The sequence below is a fragment of the Podarcis liolepis genome (assembly GCF_965112155.1).
Source record: "Podarcis liolepis genome assembly, chromosome: 9".
Lineage (NCBI taxonomy): Eukaryota > Metazoa > Chordata > Lepidosauria > Squamata > Lacertidae > Podarcis > Podarcis liolepis.
The window spans coordinates 72,932,035-72,949,796 of NC_139564.1; the positions used below are offsets into that span (position 1 = coordinate 72,932,035).

Here is a 17,762-nt window from a genome sequence, read left to right on the forward strand (position 1 = left end):
CTGGCAGCTCATGCAGTGCTTTCAAGACAGGTGACACATAGGTGAACTCAGGGAAACTCATGGCAGCCTGGAGCTAGAAGGGACTATGGAGGATCTACAGCACAGGATGAATCCACAGCAGATCTAAGAAAGATGTATCAAGGCTTTGCTGATATGGTCCAAGGCCTATCGAGGCCCCTTCAATGCCTTCATTTCTGTGTTGCTCTGCTTGGAAATGCATGCAAGGCTAGAAACTCACCACAGTGCTTCGCACGCCTGGGCTCTTCCTGAGGATTTGTTGCACCTGAATCCAGGGGGACACATCACAGTGGATGGAGATGGAAGGCGCAGCAGTTTGAAGGCCCGTGTTCCAAGGCTGCATTGGCAAGTTGACCACCTGTTGTCGCTCATGATGATCTACCATGTAGCTTCATTTCCAGTCGGTGCAAGTTCTTTTATCCACCTGAAATCCTGTAACTTCTTACACTGCAAATGTTCTGGGGCTTTTATTTTTCACCCCACTTTTGTTGCATGGTGTAGTGGGTATGAGTTACTCGTGCATAAACTGGTGCCTCTCTAGGCTAATTTGCCTTGTTAAACCTTTCTGACTGCGCAGCCCCTTCTCATAGTGGCTGCCTCAATCGCTGGCAGAATCCGTCAGTGGGCGTTTCTTGAACCTCTTCCAGCATAAAAGTTGTTTGACGCCCAGTCTCCGCCTTCTCTCACTGCGCGGGAGCCTCCTGTGCAGGGAGGGCGTGGGCAGCGGAGGACCTGGGCTCTCCTCACTGATGTCCAGTGAAGAGTCCTGGAGCCCTCTCTCCGATTCCCCCATCAGCCCCCCTCTATCCCTGGTGTTGCGCTGAATGGCTTCCCCCTCTACTGGGCTGTTTCTCCCCCTGCTGCTTGGTCCTTCGCCAGCATCATCTGGGAGCCTCCCCTTCGCCTCTCGCTCTGATGTCAGTTCCCTGACACATGGATTTGCCCCTTCAGATGACGCTGATGCAACAAGTGGAATGTGATGTGTGGACAGTCCGCCACTGGCGCTTTCTTATTGTGCCAACATTGCAGGGTGCACTCATTTTGGTCCCCGCATTGTTTTGGAAAATGCTAACCAAGTAAGTTCGCTTTAGGATGCAAACTGAATCAAGATTCCTCCCTCATCCTTCATTCCAACCTCCATGTGTGAATCTACCCACTTGGGCAGCTGACATGCATATAAATCTCCTTGGCCTTGTTTTCTTCCTCACTTACCTACGATAAGTGAGATGATCAGGATGGAGCAAGACAGGTGCAAAAAATAATTTGAAGGGGAGAGAGAGAGAGAGAGAGGCAGCAGGTGAGATGTAGAGAAAGGGGGTGGGGTGAGGGAGAGAGAGGGGGGCCTTGTTTTTATCCCAAAAGGGCAAAGCAGCCATTGCATATTCTGTATCTTAAAACATTTCAAGCGTCGCTCATGTGGCTTTGACTGTAAATTATTTTAATCTTCATAATCCTCAAAAGGAAAGCTGCTTATGTGCCTGTGGCTGTTGGAGCAAAGAATATGGGGGGGGGGTGAGGAGGGGCCTTGTGGCAGGCGCAGGAGGCAGGAGGAGCCGCGAGGCCTAAGGAGGCCAGCAGAACAAAAGGGGGACAGGCACTGGGGAGGAATGGGTTAAGGAGCCCCGCCCTCCCACCAACCCTCTGTGCTTTTCCAAATGAGAAAATAGGAAGCTACCCTGCACTGTCAAAGCACTGGTCCACCCAGCTCATTATTGTCTGCAAGGACTAACAGTGGCTCTTCAGGGTTTGGGTCAGAGAGGTTTCTCCCAGCCCCACCTGGAGATGTCATTGGAGACTGAACTTGGGGCCTTCTGCATGCAAGACATGTGACCTGCGCTGTGTGTGTGTGTGTGTGTGTGTGTGTGTGTGTGTGTGTAATGTCACATCACTAAGCATCTAAACACACCAGGGATGGGGAACGTTGTTGCCCCTCCACAATGCTGTTGGACTACAACTCCCATCAGCCCCCAGGCACCATGGCTAATGGTCAGGGGTGATGGGAGTTATAGTTCCACAGCAACTGGAAGGCCATAGGTTCCCCATAGCCACAAGACCATTTGAGCTTCCTATGGGGCTCACCTCTGGGAGAGTGTGCATCGAGTTTCCAGCCAAAGAGAGCAACCCTTTACACGTCTGCTCATAAAGAGGTCCCCCTGGTTCATCGGGGCTAGCCGCCCCCATTACAGCACAGCCACTGGTGTTTACAGTGCATGCATGCACAAACAGATTTAAACTTAAATGTGCTAAAATGCCCTGAAAGCTTCCCATCTGTACCCCTGAATGCATGAGTTGTGTACAACAACGTCTGCCTGCCCGGCTAATCTGCCTCTTCTCTGACAGCTCAGATCCTGAAGCCATTGGCAAAGTAGGAAATGCAAAACCAAAGAGCTTCAGGTCATTGAATATTTGTTTTACACTGAATAATTCTTTCGGGAGGAAAGAGAACTATTTTAAACCTCTCCTTGCATGTGAGAGACGCTTCCTTGCAGAGGTGGATTAGAGCCCTGCTGTGGGGGAAGCATCCTATGCGGAATTACAGGCTAAGTCAGAAGGGCACAAGATGCTTCATCTCAGGGTTGTGGGTTCAAGCCCCACGTTGGACAAAAGATTCCTTCATTGCAGGGAGTTGAAGACCCTTGGGGACCCTTCCAGCTCTATGATTCTATGAAATAAATGCCTCTGTCCCCCTCTCCTGTTTGTCATTTCGTATTTCTGCCTGTGCTCCTGCAAGTGCACCTTAAAGCGAGGACTTCATGGAATAAAGTCACACCTGCTCCCCTGTTTAGCCCTACCTCTACTTCTGCTCCCACCAGAGTGGCGGAGTGTCTCTGCAGGCACATTCTGCAACATGCCACCGATGTAACAGGAGTGCAGTGCAGTTATACTGTGCCGTCCACACAGCATCCTGGTTTATTTGTTCTTCTGTGCTGCTTCCCCAGTATTACCATAGGATTGCCACCTGGAGGCACATTCTTGCACTATAAAGGTAAAAGGTAAAGGGACCCCTGACCATTAGGTCCAGTCGTGGCCGACTTTGGGGTTGCAGCGCTCATCTCGCTTTATTGGCCGAGGGAGCCGGTGTACAGCTTCCGGGTCATGTGGCCAGCATGACTAAGCCGCTTCTGGCGAACCAGAGCAGCGCACGGAAACGTCGTTTACCTTCCCACCAGAGCGGTACCTATTTATCTACTTGCACTTTGACGTGCTTTTGAACTGCTGGTTGGCAGGAGCAGGGAGCGAGCAACGGGAGCTCACCCCGTCGCGGGGATTTGAACCACCGACCTTCTGATAGGCTAGGCTCTGTGGTTTAACCCACAGTGCCACCTGCGTCCCTTTTCTTGTACTATAGCACATCACAAACTATCATGTGAATGTTAGTTTGCCCCATACAATCAATATTTATCAATATTTATAAATATTGGCTGGAGAATTGCATTGCAAAATCTGGAGATGTGTTAAATTGGAAGGATGGCTATTTGGGTTTCTGTGTTGTCTCAGATAAGGCAACTCAGGTAGACTCACCTATAAATGCAGTGTGACTGGGATCCCTCCCCCTCCCCCACAGCACAAGAGGGAACCTGGACGAGAGAGAACGCCAGCCGTGCAGTTGATTCTGTTGGTGATTTCCTCTGCATGAGACGGAGCCCCTTTTCAGCCAGTCAAGGGACTGTGCAGCCAGTTTATTGAGTAGCTCTTGCACTATCACAAATACCCTCAGTCTATGAAAGCTATTCTGGAAACTAGGAACATGTTACGCCATTGATTTTCTTGCCAGGGGACTGGAAGCAACACATTTTCCACAGAAGGATAGTCCCAGGAGGCCCCACTGCCTTTTTGAGCCTCGCTTGGGAGAGTTCTAGGGCGCCACAATAGTCTGTTGCTACAAAACCAGAAAGAGAAAAAGGGGGAAAAGAAAGAAAGAAAAGAGAAAAGTCATTTTATGGCACCTTCAGGACTAGCGACTCTAACGTAGAAGACATGGAGCAGAAGCCTGGGCTGGCAGGAGCCACACACAGGATGGGAGCGAAGAAACTGTCTTAAGAGGAGAGCAGCTCACTGGGTCTGCCTTAGCTCAGCACAGCTTGCTCTCTGGTGCCTCAGAAAGTCGGCTGTCGCCTCACTGCCACCTGATCCTTCTTAACCAAAGCAGGCAGGGACTGAATCTGGGATCAGGCACTTTGGAGAAGGTCCACAGTTCAGTGGCAAATGTTGCAAAGGAAGCTTCCTGTCACCTGGTGAGGCCGTGGAGCCAAGTAGCTCAGCAACACCCGCCGTCTGGTGGTGTGCAGGCTTCCAGGCCAAAGCCCCATTGGGAGATGCCAAGGACTGGACTAGGGACCTTTTGAGTGCAGGATGAGTGCTCTACTGGTGAGTTTTGTCTCTCCCCCAACCCCTGCCAGATACAGAAAATATTAACAGCTGGGACAGGAAGGAAGGAAGGAAGGAAGGAAGGAAGGAAGGAAGGAAGGAAGGAAGGAAGTTGTGTTGGTGCTTAAAAGGGGGGGGGGCACCAAAATCTACAAATAGGCAATAAAGGCATTAGGAGCAACCCAAATACTGAAAGGGGGAGTGCAAGCTCTTGAGCTCCAGAACTCACCTGAAATTTTACACCAAGTGCAGGGTGTGAGGAGGTAAATAAATTATATCGTGGCTGGATCCTGTAGCCCCCAGGTCTGCATTTAGACTCAGCCTAAAGATGGAGGCCACAGACTGAGTCTGGTACTTGCAGGCATCAGCAGGTTCCACCTAGAACGATGAAGCAACAGATAATCCCTGTTGTTGAAAACACAAAGCCTGGCGGTTACACAAAGCGCACACAAGACCTTATTAGAGCTTGTGCACAATTGGTCCTAATGAACATGTGGAGGGGAAGAAACAACAACAAATTGCGTCCACTTCTACACACACGTTAAAGTTCATGAGCCTTTTGACCCTGCTCCCTTTGACACTTGAATGTGTGTCTTCAGGACCCGCCCTATTTCCTGATGTCAACTGATTTTAATACTGAGTTTTAATTTCTTGTAAGCCACCCTGGGGCCTGCTGGTAAAGGGCGAGTAATAATGAGCTTTGCATCAAAATGCCCCAGGCACACACTGGCGCCACTCTTCATTGCATTTTTCCTCTGCGTATTTGTATACACCCAGAGAGACACACATCTTGTAACTGAGAACGACACTTCCTGCATCTGAGGACTTGTGACTCTCGTATACCGCTCTCATAACTTAATATGCAAAGTGGCTTCCAGTTGGGGAAAACTGGCTAGTATCAACAATGAAAGCCAACAAAACAGGGTACACTAGCAACATGAGGTGGGCTTTACGCTAGGAAAGCTGTTTCTACAATAGATGAAATAATATTTAAGGTGCTTCAAGATCAGGGGTCCCCAAACAAAGGTCTGCGGGCTGGATAAGGCCTGAGAGACTCATTTATCCGGCCCGCGGTGACCCCCACTGATGCCGCCCACTCTTACCGGCGCTGCGCTGCGCAGCTGCCCACTTCCGGGTTGGAAATAGCTTGTGCACATGCGTGTTTTTTCCGGTGCACATCCTGGTCGGAGGAGCCCGTGCACATGCGCACAAGCTATTTCCGGTGCTCCTCCGACCTCGAAGTGTGCCAGAAATAGCGTGTGCACACACGTATGGGCACAGGCTCCCCCACCCTCTGGCCCACCGCGCGATAGGCGCTGGAGACACCGGCGCGAGGCGCAGTAAGCTTGCTGCCCCGTTCCAGATGATGTAGTACCTCCCTCTTTTTTACCTAAGCCCAGTGGGAACCTGAGAGCTGGTGGCCAGATGTGGCCCCCCAGTCCTATCTGGCCCCTAAAACTCTCCCTGAGCCCCACACCACCCAGCCACCCAGCACTGCTCCACCCCCTCGAGTGTTTTTGCCTGGCTGGAAAGGGTCCTTGTACTCCAGTAATTGCCAGGATTGGGCAGGGGCATGGAGGGTCTCTCTCTCTCTCTCTCTGTGTGTGTGTGTGTGTGTGTGTGTAGAAAGTTAAACTAGCCTATTATACAAAGTAGGGATGCAGGTGGCGCTGTGGGTTAAACCACAGAGCCTAGGGCTTGCTGATCAGAAGGTTGGCAGTTCGAATCCCCGCAACGGGTGAGCTCCCATTGCTCTGTCCCTGCTCCTGCCAACCTAGCAATTTGAAAGCACGTCAAAGTGCAAGTAGATAAATAGGTACCGCTCCAGCGGGAAGGTAAACGGTGTTTCCGTGCGCTGCTCTGGTTCGCCAGAAGTGGCTTAGTCATGCTGGCCACATGACCCAGAAGCTGTACACCGGCTCCCTCGGCCAATAAAGCGAGATGAGTGTCGCGACCCCAGAGTCGGCCACAACTGGATCTAATTGTCCGGGGTCCCTTTACCTTTATTATACAAAGTTAAATTTTACATTTGTTGCTCTCCCCACTTTTCCTCCGGCCAGTCCCCCCCCCCCATGGCATGAGATCACCAAGCGGCTGCCCAATAGGGAATGTGAACCTTAAGACTCTATTGACCCGTAAGAGAAAAATAGAACAAAAGATTCTCATTAGGGCCACACCTTTACTAGGCCAACCAAAAGGCTGCACAATGATGTGGAAGTTTTTAGGTTCTACAGAGCTCTTCAGCAGGTCAGGTGGGAGAGGAAGAGGGTGGGGGGAACACATTGCTCTTCGATGTCGATTTTGGAATTTTTCTGTGGGCAAACATGGCTACCTTAGCTTCTCAGGCAAAGGAAGAAAACCTTTGGTCAGAGGGCCATCTAGTGGCGAAAGATTGCAGACAGCTATGTGGGTCCATTAGAAAAAGGGACTACTGTATTAAAACAGTCCAAAAATGCACAAAAGCACATTTCCTGATAAAGGTTTCATTTTCCTTGTATATTGTTGAGGAATTTCGCTCTTTTCCTGAAACGTTCAGCAAAATTGGTCCTCCTTCCAGTCTTTTCCTTTGTTCCATCACCCACTTACAGACACAAACAAAAGTGTTTTGTTTAACATTAAGTGAGCTGAAATTTCTCAGAAGAGTTTTCTAAGAAATGTTTGAGAACACTCATTTTTCTCTCCTCATCCAAACAGGTGAAGGAAACTACATGCTGTGCCATTGCACTATTTTCAGTAAATGGACCAAAGTGAAAATTAAAATTGAATTCGGATTCTTGTTATTTCTAGACAAAGCTGTGCAGTGTTGGATATTGCATTTTGAGATCAGGTGAAATGATTTGGGGAGCAGAACATTATAACATTGTCTCCAAGGATGTAGCACAGGTTGTTTGCAAGAGGAAGTGGCCTGATTCAGGAGCATACAGCTATCAAAAGTATCTAGTGGGCCACTCCATCCAAATGCTTGTTGATATTCTCAAAGAATCCTGAAAGCAAAGTTACACAGGACATATCCTTGCAGAAGCCATGCTGGTTTCTTTCCAGCAATGCTTGTTCTTCTCTCTGCTTGGTAAGTCTATCTTTAATCATGCTTTCCAGAGGTTTTCCCAGAGGAGACTTCAGCTAATTAGCCAGTAACTTCCTAGATTCCCTGGATCCCTGTTTCAAAAACAGTGTTGCATTGGCCATGTTCCCATCTTCAGGTATGGCGGGTGATCTTAGGGACTAGCTACCTAATTCTGTTCAAAGGCCACAGCAGGCCTCTCGGGTCGGTGCCTCCGGACAAGAGGACTGGAGCAGAGGTGTGAAAGATGCATCGTCCTGGTGCACTCACTGTTTTCCTCTTGCCCACGTGCCCCTGTGAAAGTGCTTCCAGGTGATGCCGCCACACATGGAACCTGAGAAATTTGACAATGCAAACATCCATAGCCCCCAAAGCTGCAGGTATTATGGGAGCCTCAAGCAGGAGACAACAGAGGTTTTTTTTTTGCCAAGATGTATCAACTCACCATTCACTCACCATTTCAGAAGTCAGCCCATTAGTTAGATTATAATCACACATCCATACTAAAGTTTTCGAGGCTGAACAACCACATTAAAAATCCCCTGATGATTGAAAACATACCCACAATTTTTTTGCTTATTTTTGTAATATGTTGAAACTTTAATAAATATCTTTAAAAAAAAGAAAAAGAAAACGTACCCACAATTAATCAGGCATTATTATTATTTTAAAAAAGCTTCCAATATAAGCACAAATATAAATCTATAATTATATTAGTACATTGCAGTCAATCACATGCTGAACAGGAGCCAGCAGCATGATGCAGCTGTAGGAATGCTGTTGTAAACAAAAATTGCCCTTTTCCCTTTTATCCAAGAGCCCATTTAGAGTCCTTACATAGGTTCCCTATTGGTAGGAGAGAATAACAGAGGCCAACCAGAGAATATTGAGAAGCAAAGCAGCTAGTAAGCTTGATCTTTATTGATCTGTTGCAGGAGAGAGGAGGGCCCCAGAAAAATGGCATGCAAGGCCTTATAAAGACTTTTGAAATTCCCATCCTGTAGATCAAGACCACCCCCAGAAACATCATACATACATCACAGAAGGGGTGTAACCTAAGACCACCCCTCAGATACCCCATCACAGAAAAGGAGGTCTAAAACAGAAATTTGAATATTGTTTTTCTCCTGTTGTTGTTTATCTCCTGTCTGGCAAGTTACTTGATTGGATTGCCTGGGGAGCCTGGCCATTCTTTTGCAGTGATAAATACTTATTTCCTGGGCCAGGTCACAGGCTCACACCCTATTCATATCTTAAATGTGCCCTTAAGACAGGATTTGTGAGGAAAGAGACAATGGGGAGGTTTCCCACTTTGACCTTGCAGAGAAAACATTTGGTCAGTTTAGGAATCAAAATGGTTCCAGGTTGGTCTTCCTGTGCCGATCTATGTACGTGTAGTTATGAACATTACCATATATCTAAGACCTCAAAATTCCTATCACAATGCCAACTTGACCCCGCAACCATGGGAGCCCGAGGCTGTGGCTGCCGCGCAGTGTGCATGGCCCTGGCACCGAAATTTGTGGGTGCCCGGTTCCTTCATGGGGAATTTTGTGGGTGCTCAGGCACCCAGGGAGTCGGCGCCTATGTGCAGCTGGGTGAAGTTGTAGTGTTGCATCACTGATTGCGGGCAGAGCCACAAACAAGAGTGGGTGGCGTTTGTAGTGCTATATAGTCCCTCCCCCCATGCCACCCCATTTTCTGTGTGCCCCCCCATGAGGTTCACAGGCTCCTCAACGCAAGCTGACCATTTGGAGCAGAAGTCTCCAATCTTTCAAGGCTCAGGACTCACCTTTTACCTGCAAATGCACGTGGGAACCCGTTTCTTAATTCTTTCGCCCTACATTTCCATGGTGATGGTGCCTTGGACGACCCACTCGGGGGTCTTGACCTACCAGTCAAAGTCCAGTGGATTTGGAGCCTTGTCATTTCTAACCAGGCAGCCCAGCCTCAAAACCACCGCCTGGGGCTTACAGAAGCAGGGAAAAGATGAGAACCAAGGCAGGAGCTCATACGTGTTCATATGGAATGATCTTTATTACAGTTTAATCTCACAGTTGGCAGCATTATATGAGCATAAAGCACTAGACAGGACTGGAAAAAGGCCTCTGGAGACAGCATGCAAACACTGTTTTTAAGCAAAGAAAACCCAAAAAACCCAACAGCCGTCCTTGGTGGCTTTGCGGTTTTAAACTTGCCCTGCCTTCATTTGGTTGGGGGTGGGGGGTGAGTTTGCTAAATTTCAGAGCGTGTTCTGTTTTCTTTTCTTCTTTTTTTTTAACCTTTTTTATTATTACTTTAAAAAATAAGATTTGCAACTTTAGTAAAACCCAGCAAAACGGCTGATTTCCGGTGCAGTTTGAAATAACATTAAAAGGAACAAAAAATAAAAACTGAACAAAAATCTTTTTTTTTTAAATAAAAAAAAGGTGTGTTGTGGGAAGCGGGGGTGGGGTAAAAGATGCTGGATTGGTAATTTGGGTATTTCCAGCAGTCACAGAAATACTGGGAGGGGAAGGGAAGTCCCTCTCCCCCCCCCACCTCATGGGGGCTCCCTTCCTCTCTCCCCTCCCCCCCATCTTCCCATTGTTTTGGTGCTATCTGAATGTCTTACATCTCCCCATGAAAATGGGAGGCATGGAGGTCTGGTTCTGGGGAGAAAGTCAAAGGGGGGAAGGAAGGAGGCGTGGCGGGGAGAGGCGCTTCTGTGAGGAGGGGGTCAAATGGGGTGGGGAGTGTGGGGTACATGCTACAAACGAACAGTCAGGGTCTCTCCCCGCTATAAGAGAACCGGGATTCCTACAGGACCAGGAGAAAATGTTGGGGTCTCCCATATTTTCTCTCTCCCTCGTGCATCTACTGGTGACCCCACTGAAAAAGATATGGGGGAGCCTTTTCCACGGAGGAGGAGGAGGGAGGAGCCGCCGGACCCCCACCCCACCCCCCCACCAGCTGGGGCACGGGGGTGGGGGGTAAATATGCACACAGTCCAATATGTTTCTCTAAATACAGTCCCTTGAGTGGAGGAATTCTGCATTCCTGGAGGGGTGGCCAAGAACCGCTCCCTCGGCCCCCTCGCCCGTTATCCCCAACCCCCAGGCGCATGGGCGTGGGAGGCGGGTCGCAGGAAGTGGTGGAGGAAGAGGCGTGTCCAAGGGAAACCCCACCCTCCCGCCCACCTCACAGGTAAAGCTCGCTGGCTTTGATATGCTCTAGCTGTTCCCGTAGTTGGTGGAAGGCGGGTCGGTGTGCGGGGTCTAAGGTCCAGCACTTCTTCATCACCTCGTAGACGATCTGAGGGCAGCCGTCGGGGGACTCCATTTTGTACCCCTTCTCCACGCGAGGGACTACATCCTTCAGAGGCTGCAAGGGGCGGGAGGAGAGGGAAACAAAAACAAAGGGACTGTGTCAACTGGAAGCAATACTGCGCTGGGTTCAGGACCAGGGTCAAAGCTCGCTGGTGGGTCTGGGGCCAGGTCACAAACTCTTGGCTTAGCCTACCTTGAGGGGTGCTGAGAGTAAAAGGGGGGAGTGGAGGACCGTGAGTGCTGCCGTGTGCACTTTGGAGGAAAGGTAAGATACAAATGTTATAATAACGTGGAAGGCGGATAAGGATCTCCGGGGGCTATAAAACTGGCAAGTGGGGGAAGGACCCCAAGGGGAAAACAGCAGTGTGGAAAGGAGGAGCCAGTGAAATGGGAAGGGGCCCCAAAAATTCACTTCGCTAAATATTTTAATCGTACCCTCTTGGGTTTGATGATGCAGAGGCAGGGAAATCTGAGCGTAGTCAGACATGCACTCTGGATTTTAAGGCCAATTTCAAAAAGCTTAAGAAACTGCCAGGTGAAATCTCATGGTCAGAAATACTGAAAGAGAAGGGAGTCCCAGATGGATGGGAGTTTCTTAAAGGTGAACTATTTAAGACACAAAAGCTGACCATTCCAACAAGAAAGAAAAGTGGGGGACATGTAAAGGAAGCACTGTGGTTGCATAAGGAGCTTTCAGATGAGCTGAGATGTAAGAAGGCTTGTGTGAGCAAACGCTCACATGTGCCGGAGGGATGAATGGGCATTGGGGACCCGGCAGGTGAGCTGGAGGGGTATGTGCACACAGGGTGCAAAGGGTAAAGGAGCCCTCTCTGCTGACACTGTTGGAGCGGCTCCACTCCGCACAGGAGCCAAGCAGGGGCAGGCTGTGGCACTTGGCTCCTGTGCAAAGCAGGCACCCCCATGCCAGCACCTCCAGAGCGGCCCATGCCAGTGCTCCTCTCTGTGAGTGTTGGTTCCTCTGGTGCCAGGAGAGGGGTGCCAGCATGGGGGCTGGACCCTGAGCCACGGCCCCTCTATCCCCCCCACACGCTATGCCCCTGTAAGAAGGGCATGTATAAGAAATGGAAAATCAGGGAGGAAGACTATACACAAGTATCCAACAGTTGCAGGGAGAAGGTCAGACAGGCCAAAGCTCAGAATGAACTCAGGCTTGCAAGAGAGGTTAAAAACAATTTTTAAAGGTCCTCTTTGGCTATGCTCAAAGTGGGGAGGGGAAGAGACAAGTAAATAGTAGATCCTCTACATGGAGAAGATGGAGAAAAGTTATTGGGGGACAGAGAGAAGGCGGAACTGCTCAACATCTACTTTGCCTCTGTCTTCACCCAAAAGGAAAGTGATACCCAACCAGGTGATAACGTAAAAAATTACCGTATTTTTCGCCCTATAGGACGCACTTTTCCCCCTCCAAAAATGAAGGGGAAATGTTTGTGCGTCCTATGAGGCGAATACAGGCTTTCGCTGAAGCCTGGAGAGCGAGAGGGGTCGGTGTGCATGGACCCCTCTCACTCTCCAGGCTTCAGGAAGCTATCCACAAGCCTTGCAAGCCCGGCAGGAAATCGCGCCGGGCTCCCAAGGCTTGCGGACAGCAGCCTGCAGCCCGAAACCTGGGGAGTGCAGTGAAGCGCACCCCGGACTTCGGGCAGATATCCGCAAGCCTGGGGAGCCCGGTGGGAGTTCCTGCGGGCTCCCCAGGCTTGCGGATAGCAGCCTGTTCTGGGGGCTGAGGTCGGGGGAAGCTCGGGCTTCCCCCACCCCAGCCCCACGCCTGGGGGGGGAAATAAAATTTTGTTCTTTATTCCCTCCCCCCCAAAAAAAAACTAGGTGCGCCCTATAGGGCGAAAAATACGGTATTTAAGGAGGGAGCTTGGGCCCAAACTACCACATTTTTCGCCCTATAGGGCACACCGTCCCATAAGGCGCACCCAGTTTTTTTGGGGGGAAATAAAAAGGGGAAAAATTATTTCCCCGCAGGCGCAGGGCTGGGGCGGGGGAGGCCCGAGCTTCCCCCGACCCCAGCCCCCAAACAGGCAGCTCTCTGCAAGCCGTGGGATCCCAGCGCTGGCTCCCGCTGCTTGCTGAGAGGTCCGCGAAGCCTGCATTCGCCCCATAGGACGCACACACATTTCCCCTTCATTTTTGGAGGGGAAAAAGTGCGTCCTATAGGGCGAAAAATACGGTAATGGCTTCAATTTACAAGAAAGGAGATTCTGACTAGACATCAGGGAAAGCTTTCTGACAGTAAAAGCTGTTTGACAGTGGAACTGACTCTCCCTCCTTGGAGGTTTTTAAGCAAGAGGTTTAATGGCCACCTCTCATGGACACTTTAGTTGAGATTCCCGCATTTCAGGGGGTTGGACTAGATGACCCTTGGGCTCCCTTCCAGCTCTACAATTCTATGGTTCTATGATTTTATGAAACGAGGGGAGCATTTTGGCTGGACCCCATCCCAGCAGTGAAAAATCATTCAGACTCATTTCAGACATGCTCTCTTCAGACCCTTCTGATCAGGAGCACAGGAAGACTGCCTTATAGTGAGTCAGCCTACTGGCTCCAGCACTGTCCATCCCGAGTAGAAGAAGCTTCTGCAAGGGCTTCCGGTCAGGGTCTTTTCCAGCCCTATCTAGAGAGGTCAGGGATTGAGCCTGGGATGTTACTGGGCTGTGGTGGCCCCTCCCCATAAGAAACAGCCTTATAACCGGGCCAGACAACTGGTCCACCTAGCTCACTATTGTCCACCCTGACTCGTAAGGACATCAAAAGAGCTGCAGGATCCGGCCAATGGCCATCTAGCCCAGCATCCTCTTCTCAAGAGGCCAATCAGATTCCTCAATGGGAAGCCTGCAAATGAAACATGTCCACAACACAGCCATCCTGTGGCTTCCGCCAACTGGCGTTCAGAAGGACTGTTGCCTTCAGCTTTGGAGGGCTGAGCAAAGCCATCGTGGCCAGGAGCCATCGACAGTCCTCTCCTACATGAATTCGTCCACTCCTCTTGTAAAGCCGTCTAGGCTGGTGACTCACAGTGGCTCTCAAGGGTCTTAGGCAGGGGTCTCTCTCCCAGCTCCACTGTGGATTGCACCTGGAACCTTCTGCATGCAAAGCAGGCGCTCTGCCATGGACTCACAGCCCTTCCTGAAGCAGGCACCTCAGCCAGGACAGCCTGCCGGGCAGCTGCTGTTCCCACCACTTTCCCATAGGCAGTGATGGCCCTCCAGCTGTTTTGGGACTACAACTCCCATCATCCCTAGCAAACAGGACCAGTGGTCAGGGATGATGGGAACTGTAGTCCCAAAACAGCTGGAGGGCCAAGTTTGGCCATCACTGCCCTAAGGCTATGAAAAGAGAAGGCAGAGCAAAAACGCAGTTGCTCCAAGCGTTGGCTGCAAAAAAGGGGAAGGGAGGGGCAGGGTCCCTGTCGAAACATCAAAAGCCGCCCAAGCTGAGCTTCCGTCACTTACAATTCTCGGATAAGGCACTCGCCCAAAGGAGTAGATTTCCCAGAGGAGGATCCCAAAGCTCCAGACGTCGGACTTGGTGGAAAATTTCTGCTAAGAGAAAGGAAGTCCATCGTTGAGGGAAACGGTTCCTGGGGGTGGCGAGATACTCCCCAAGCCTGGAGATCATCGCACAGCCTCTCGCCACAGAAGCGGATTTGGGCTCTCAAATTTCAGCAGCAGCACCCTCTGCCTCTTGCGCTCTGCTCCATAGCACTGAATGGGTGCCCCCCCCCCCACAGCACAGCAGCCAGCACAACCAAATCAGTCATGCCGTGTCCTAAAACCACCTCTGCTCACCACCCTCTTTTTAGGGAACTGGATTTTAGCCCTTTCCCAAAGCCACCAAATGTACCCCAAACTCCACCCAGCCTCCTCTGCATAATAGGAACTATCGTAGCTCATGATCAAGTCCATTTTGCAAATCAAGCTCATGCCGGCCAGCAGGGGGTGGGGCCTGGGAAGGGGCACACCCGCTCCCCAAGAGTCAGTCCCAAGGGCTGAAGAGAGGGGGCAGGAGGGCGCCACTTGCCCCCCAGGTTGAGGTTCCTCACGCTGGACAGACGGTCATGCCTGTGTCTGTGATGGCTCAGGGCCCCCCCCAGGTCACCCCCGTGTTGTGCCACACCTTTTCTCTAAGTGCTTCCGGCGCCGTCCATTTCACTGGCAGCTTGCCCGTGTCCTGGGTTGACGAGGCTTCTTTCGTCAGCCCGAAGTCACTGACTTTGGCAATGTTGTCTTCTGAGACCAGGACGTTCCGCGCTGCCAAGTCCCGATGGACGAAGTTGTTTGCTTCCAGGTACGCCATGGCTTCACAGACGTCTCTGTGTGGGGAGAACAGGCAGGCAAGACTCAGGAAAGGAAGCTGTTGCTCCAGGAGATGCTGCCAGCGCACAGCTGTCTCCCTGAATGAGCCTCCTTGCAGCCAAGACCTGCAAGTGAGGCTCTGCTCTGAATTGCAACTTGCAGCACAGCTTGGATTGCAAAGCAGGGCCTTTTTCTGTGGTGGCCCCCAGGATTTGGAATGCCCTGGCCACATTCTCTTTCTTTGTATGTAGGACCAAAATACCCTTTACCTGGTTCTGCTGCTGTTGTATTCTACACTGATTATTTGTGTTAATTAGTGCTTGCATCTGTTAAACCGTTGCATAATCTTATTTATTTTATTTTTTACATGAAAAGTAGTGCAGGCATTTTAAGACTGAATGATTGAAACGTTATCATTACAGGCCGTAGTTTTGACACTGTGATGAAAGGCCCATCAATCACCTGACATTCAAATCCTTCCCAGCATCTCCTTATCCATTTTCCTCTGTTTTAAGCTCCCATGAACACACGCTATCACCCCCAAGCAGATTCTCCTGTGCTTATAGATGCGTCCTCCAAATGATTAGCTGGGGAGATAGAAAGCTGCCTTATACCAAAACAACAACAGTTGTTTATTTCTAACAACAACAAGGTTGAAGCGACCTCTGCTTCTTTTTTTAAAATAATTTTTATTAACAGGCCAATCAAATCACATTAATTCCAAATCACATTAACTCCAAATTACACAGCCAAATTTTAAAATTTTTGTTGGGGGTACCCATACTTCAAACTCTGAAAGGGATCCAAACATCTCTCTTACTGCTGCTTTAGTATACACAGTTTTGTCCAAATAGTATTGACAGTTCTATTCCATCTTCTCTTTGTTGTTTTCCTCATCTTCCTCTGCTTCAGAGTATCTGATGAGGTGTGTATTACACAAGAAAGCTCATACCTTGAAAACTTATATTTAGTTGATCTTTAAGGTGCCACTGGAATTATTTATTTTTTCATCTTTCATCTTGTTATTTCTTATACCAGAACAGTCCATTACTTCATCTAGGTTAGTTCTGTCTACACTGATTGACAGCAGCTCTGCAGAGTTCCAGGCAGAAGTCTCTCCCAGCTGCCATTGGGTCTGAACCCGGTGCTCTCTGCATGGAATACTTGAACTTGATCACTGAGCTGTGGCTCTTCCCTGTAATTTTAAAACCAGTGTCTGGCATCGTATAATGCTGTGGGCAATTGATTAAAATGCATGGATTTAAGCCTCAACAGGTATTCAAGGTGGGCCACAGAATGCAATAAGAGAATGCAGAGCTGCAAAAAAGGCAAAACATTATCTGAAAAGTATACTAACAATTTTTTCTGGCTAGCCAGATGCCAAAAATGTACAACAGGGATGAGGAACAACCAGCCCACAAGCTCAAACTGGCCTGGCCAGGGTTCTTATTTGGTTGGCAAGGCTGTTTCCCCCAAACCATGCTCACATCTGACGTTGCAAGTGGTGCCCACGAAGCACTCAGCTGTCGGGTGCTTAGGGAAGTGCTGCGCAAGGGGCGTTGGTGGGTGGACATGTCAACCCACCTGCCAACCATGTGATGTTATGAGGGCTCCATGTGACTGACAGGCGGGCTGCCCCATCCACCCATCAAAGTTGTCCCATTGGGGTGGGGCTAGGTAATGACCCGGCTGGCTAGGTCACAAGAGAGTTTTCTTGAGGGTGTGGCTGAACATGCCTCCTCCAGCCGAGTTTTAAAGGGGGTCTTATTCCAAAATCATGCATGTCCATGCGAAGACGATAACGCTGACACATGGTTTTATGCGCTGCCGATCTGCCCTCTGTGCAGACATTTACATAATCAATCTGCTGCCGCCATCTCATCCAGAATGTGACTTTTCTCCTTGCGGATCAAGACAAACTGGTGACTGAAAAGACAGCAACAGTTCAACAACTGCCAATAGAATAAAACGGTTGACCCACAACGATCCTCTCTTGATTTTTAAACTGTGTGACTTTACATTTAGCTTTTGGCAACTTTATCTGCTTAGTGATGTTTGCATATGTTTGTACTTGGCACCCAAATTGCAATGGCTGGTGGCTGTTGCAAACATCTCTCTGTCTCTGTCTATTGATCCATCTGTCTACACACGAACAAGTTCTAATTGTTGTTTTGTGCAGGCACAGATCCTGCCAGGTGGGTGTGTGGCCTTGTCTCGCCCGCGCCATACTTACAAGGAGAACTTCAGCAGACATTCTCCCCCTAGCACAGACCTCCCTCGGGAGCGAAGGTAATCGACTAAACTTCCCTGCAGACAAAGAGAAGTGGGAAGAGAAGGGTTAATGTCACAAACAGGGTTGGGGGTCAAGTATGGAGTGCAACTCTCAGCCCATTTCTAGCCTCACCAGCCAGCGCGCTCTCTCTCTCTCTCTCTCTCTCTCTCTCTCTCTCTCCCTCTCCTTAGTCACCAAGGCCTCTTTTGTTACACAAATTTTAAGGTGCATACATAGGAGACCCTCCCCCAAAAACCCAATCCTTCACCCTTCAAAATTAGGAAATATTCCCTGAAAAAAGACACTTTATCTGAGTACACAGAACCATCCCAAAACCATCTTGGCCTTCTTAATAGCCCCGGATATTTTCTTTGCAGAAGAAGGAAGCATCTTGGGAAACCCTTCCCAATAGT

At 49.6% G+C, this 17,762-nt stretch overlaps 1 protein-coding gene across 10 annotated transcripts in view; it reads right to left on the reverse strand.

Moving 5' to 3' along the window:
• Positions 1–9,459: 9,459 nt before the first annotated feature.
• Positions 9,460–17,762, reverse strand: part of CSK (C-terminal Src kinase) — a 79,768-nt gene continuing 71,465 nt past the window's right edge. For 5 of the 10 annotated variants that reach the window (XM_083460533.1, XM_083460529.1, XM_083460527.1 and 2 more), the window contains 4 exons: positions 17,311–17,384; positions 14,899–15,094; positions 14,235–14,321; positions 9,460–10,810 (listed from right to left, as the gene is read on the reverse strand). In XM_083460533.1, the coding sequence (XP_083316659.1) occupies positions 10,628–10,810; positions 14,235–14,321; positions 14,899–15,094; positions 17,311–17,384 (540 nt within the window). In that variant the 3' untranslated portion in view covers positions 9,460–10,627. Of the gene's footprint in view, positions 10,811–14,234; positions 14,325–14,898; positions 15,095–17,310; positions 17,385–17,762 lie in introns of all 10 variants that reach the window. The other 5 variants (XM_083460532.1, XM_083460528.1, XM_083460525.1 and 2 more) reach the window with 1 other exon arrangement.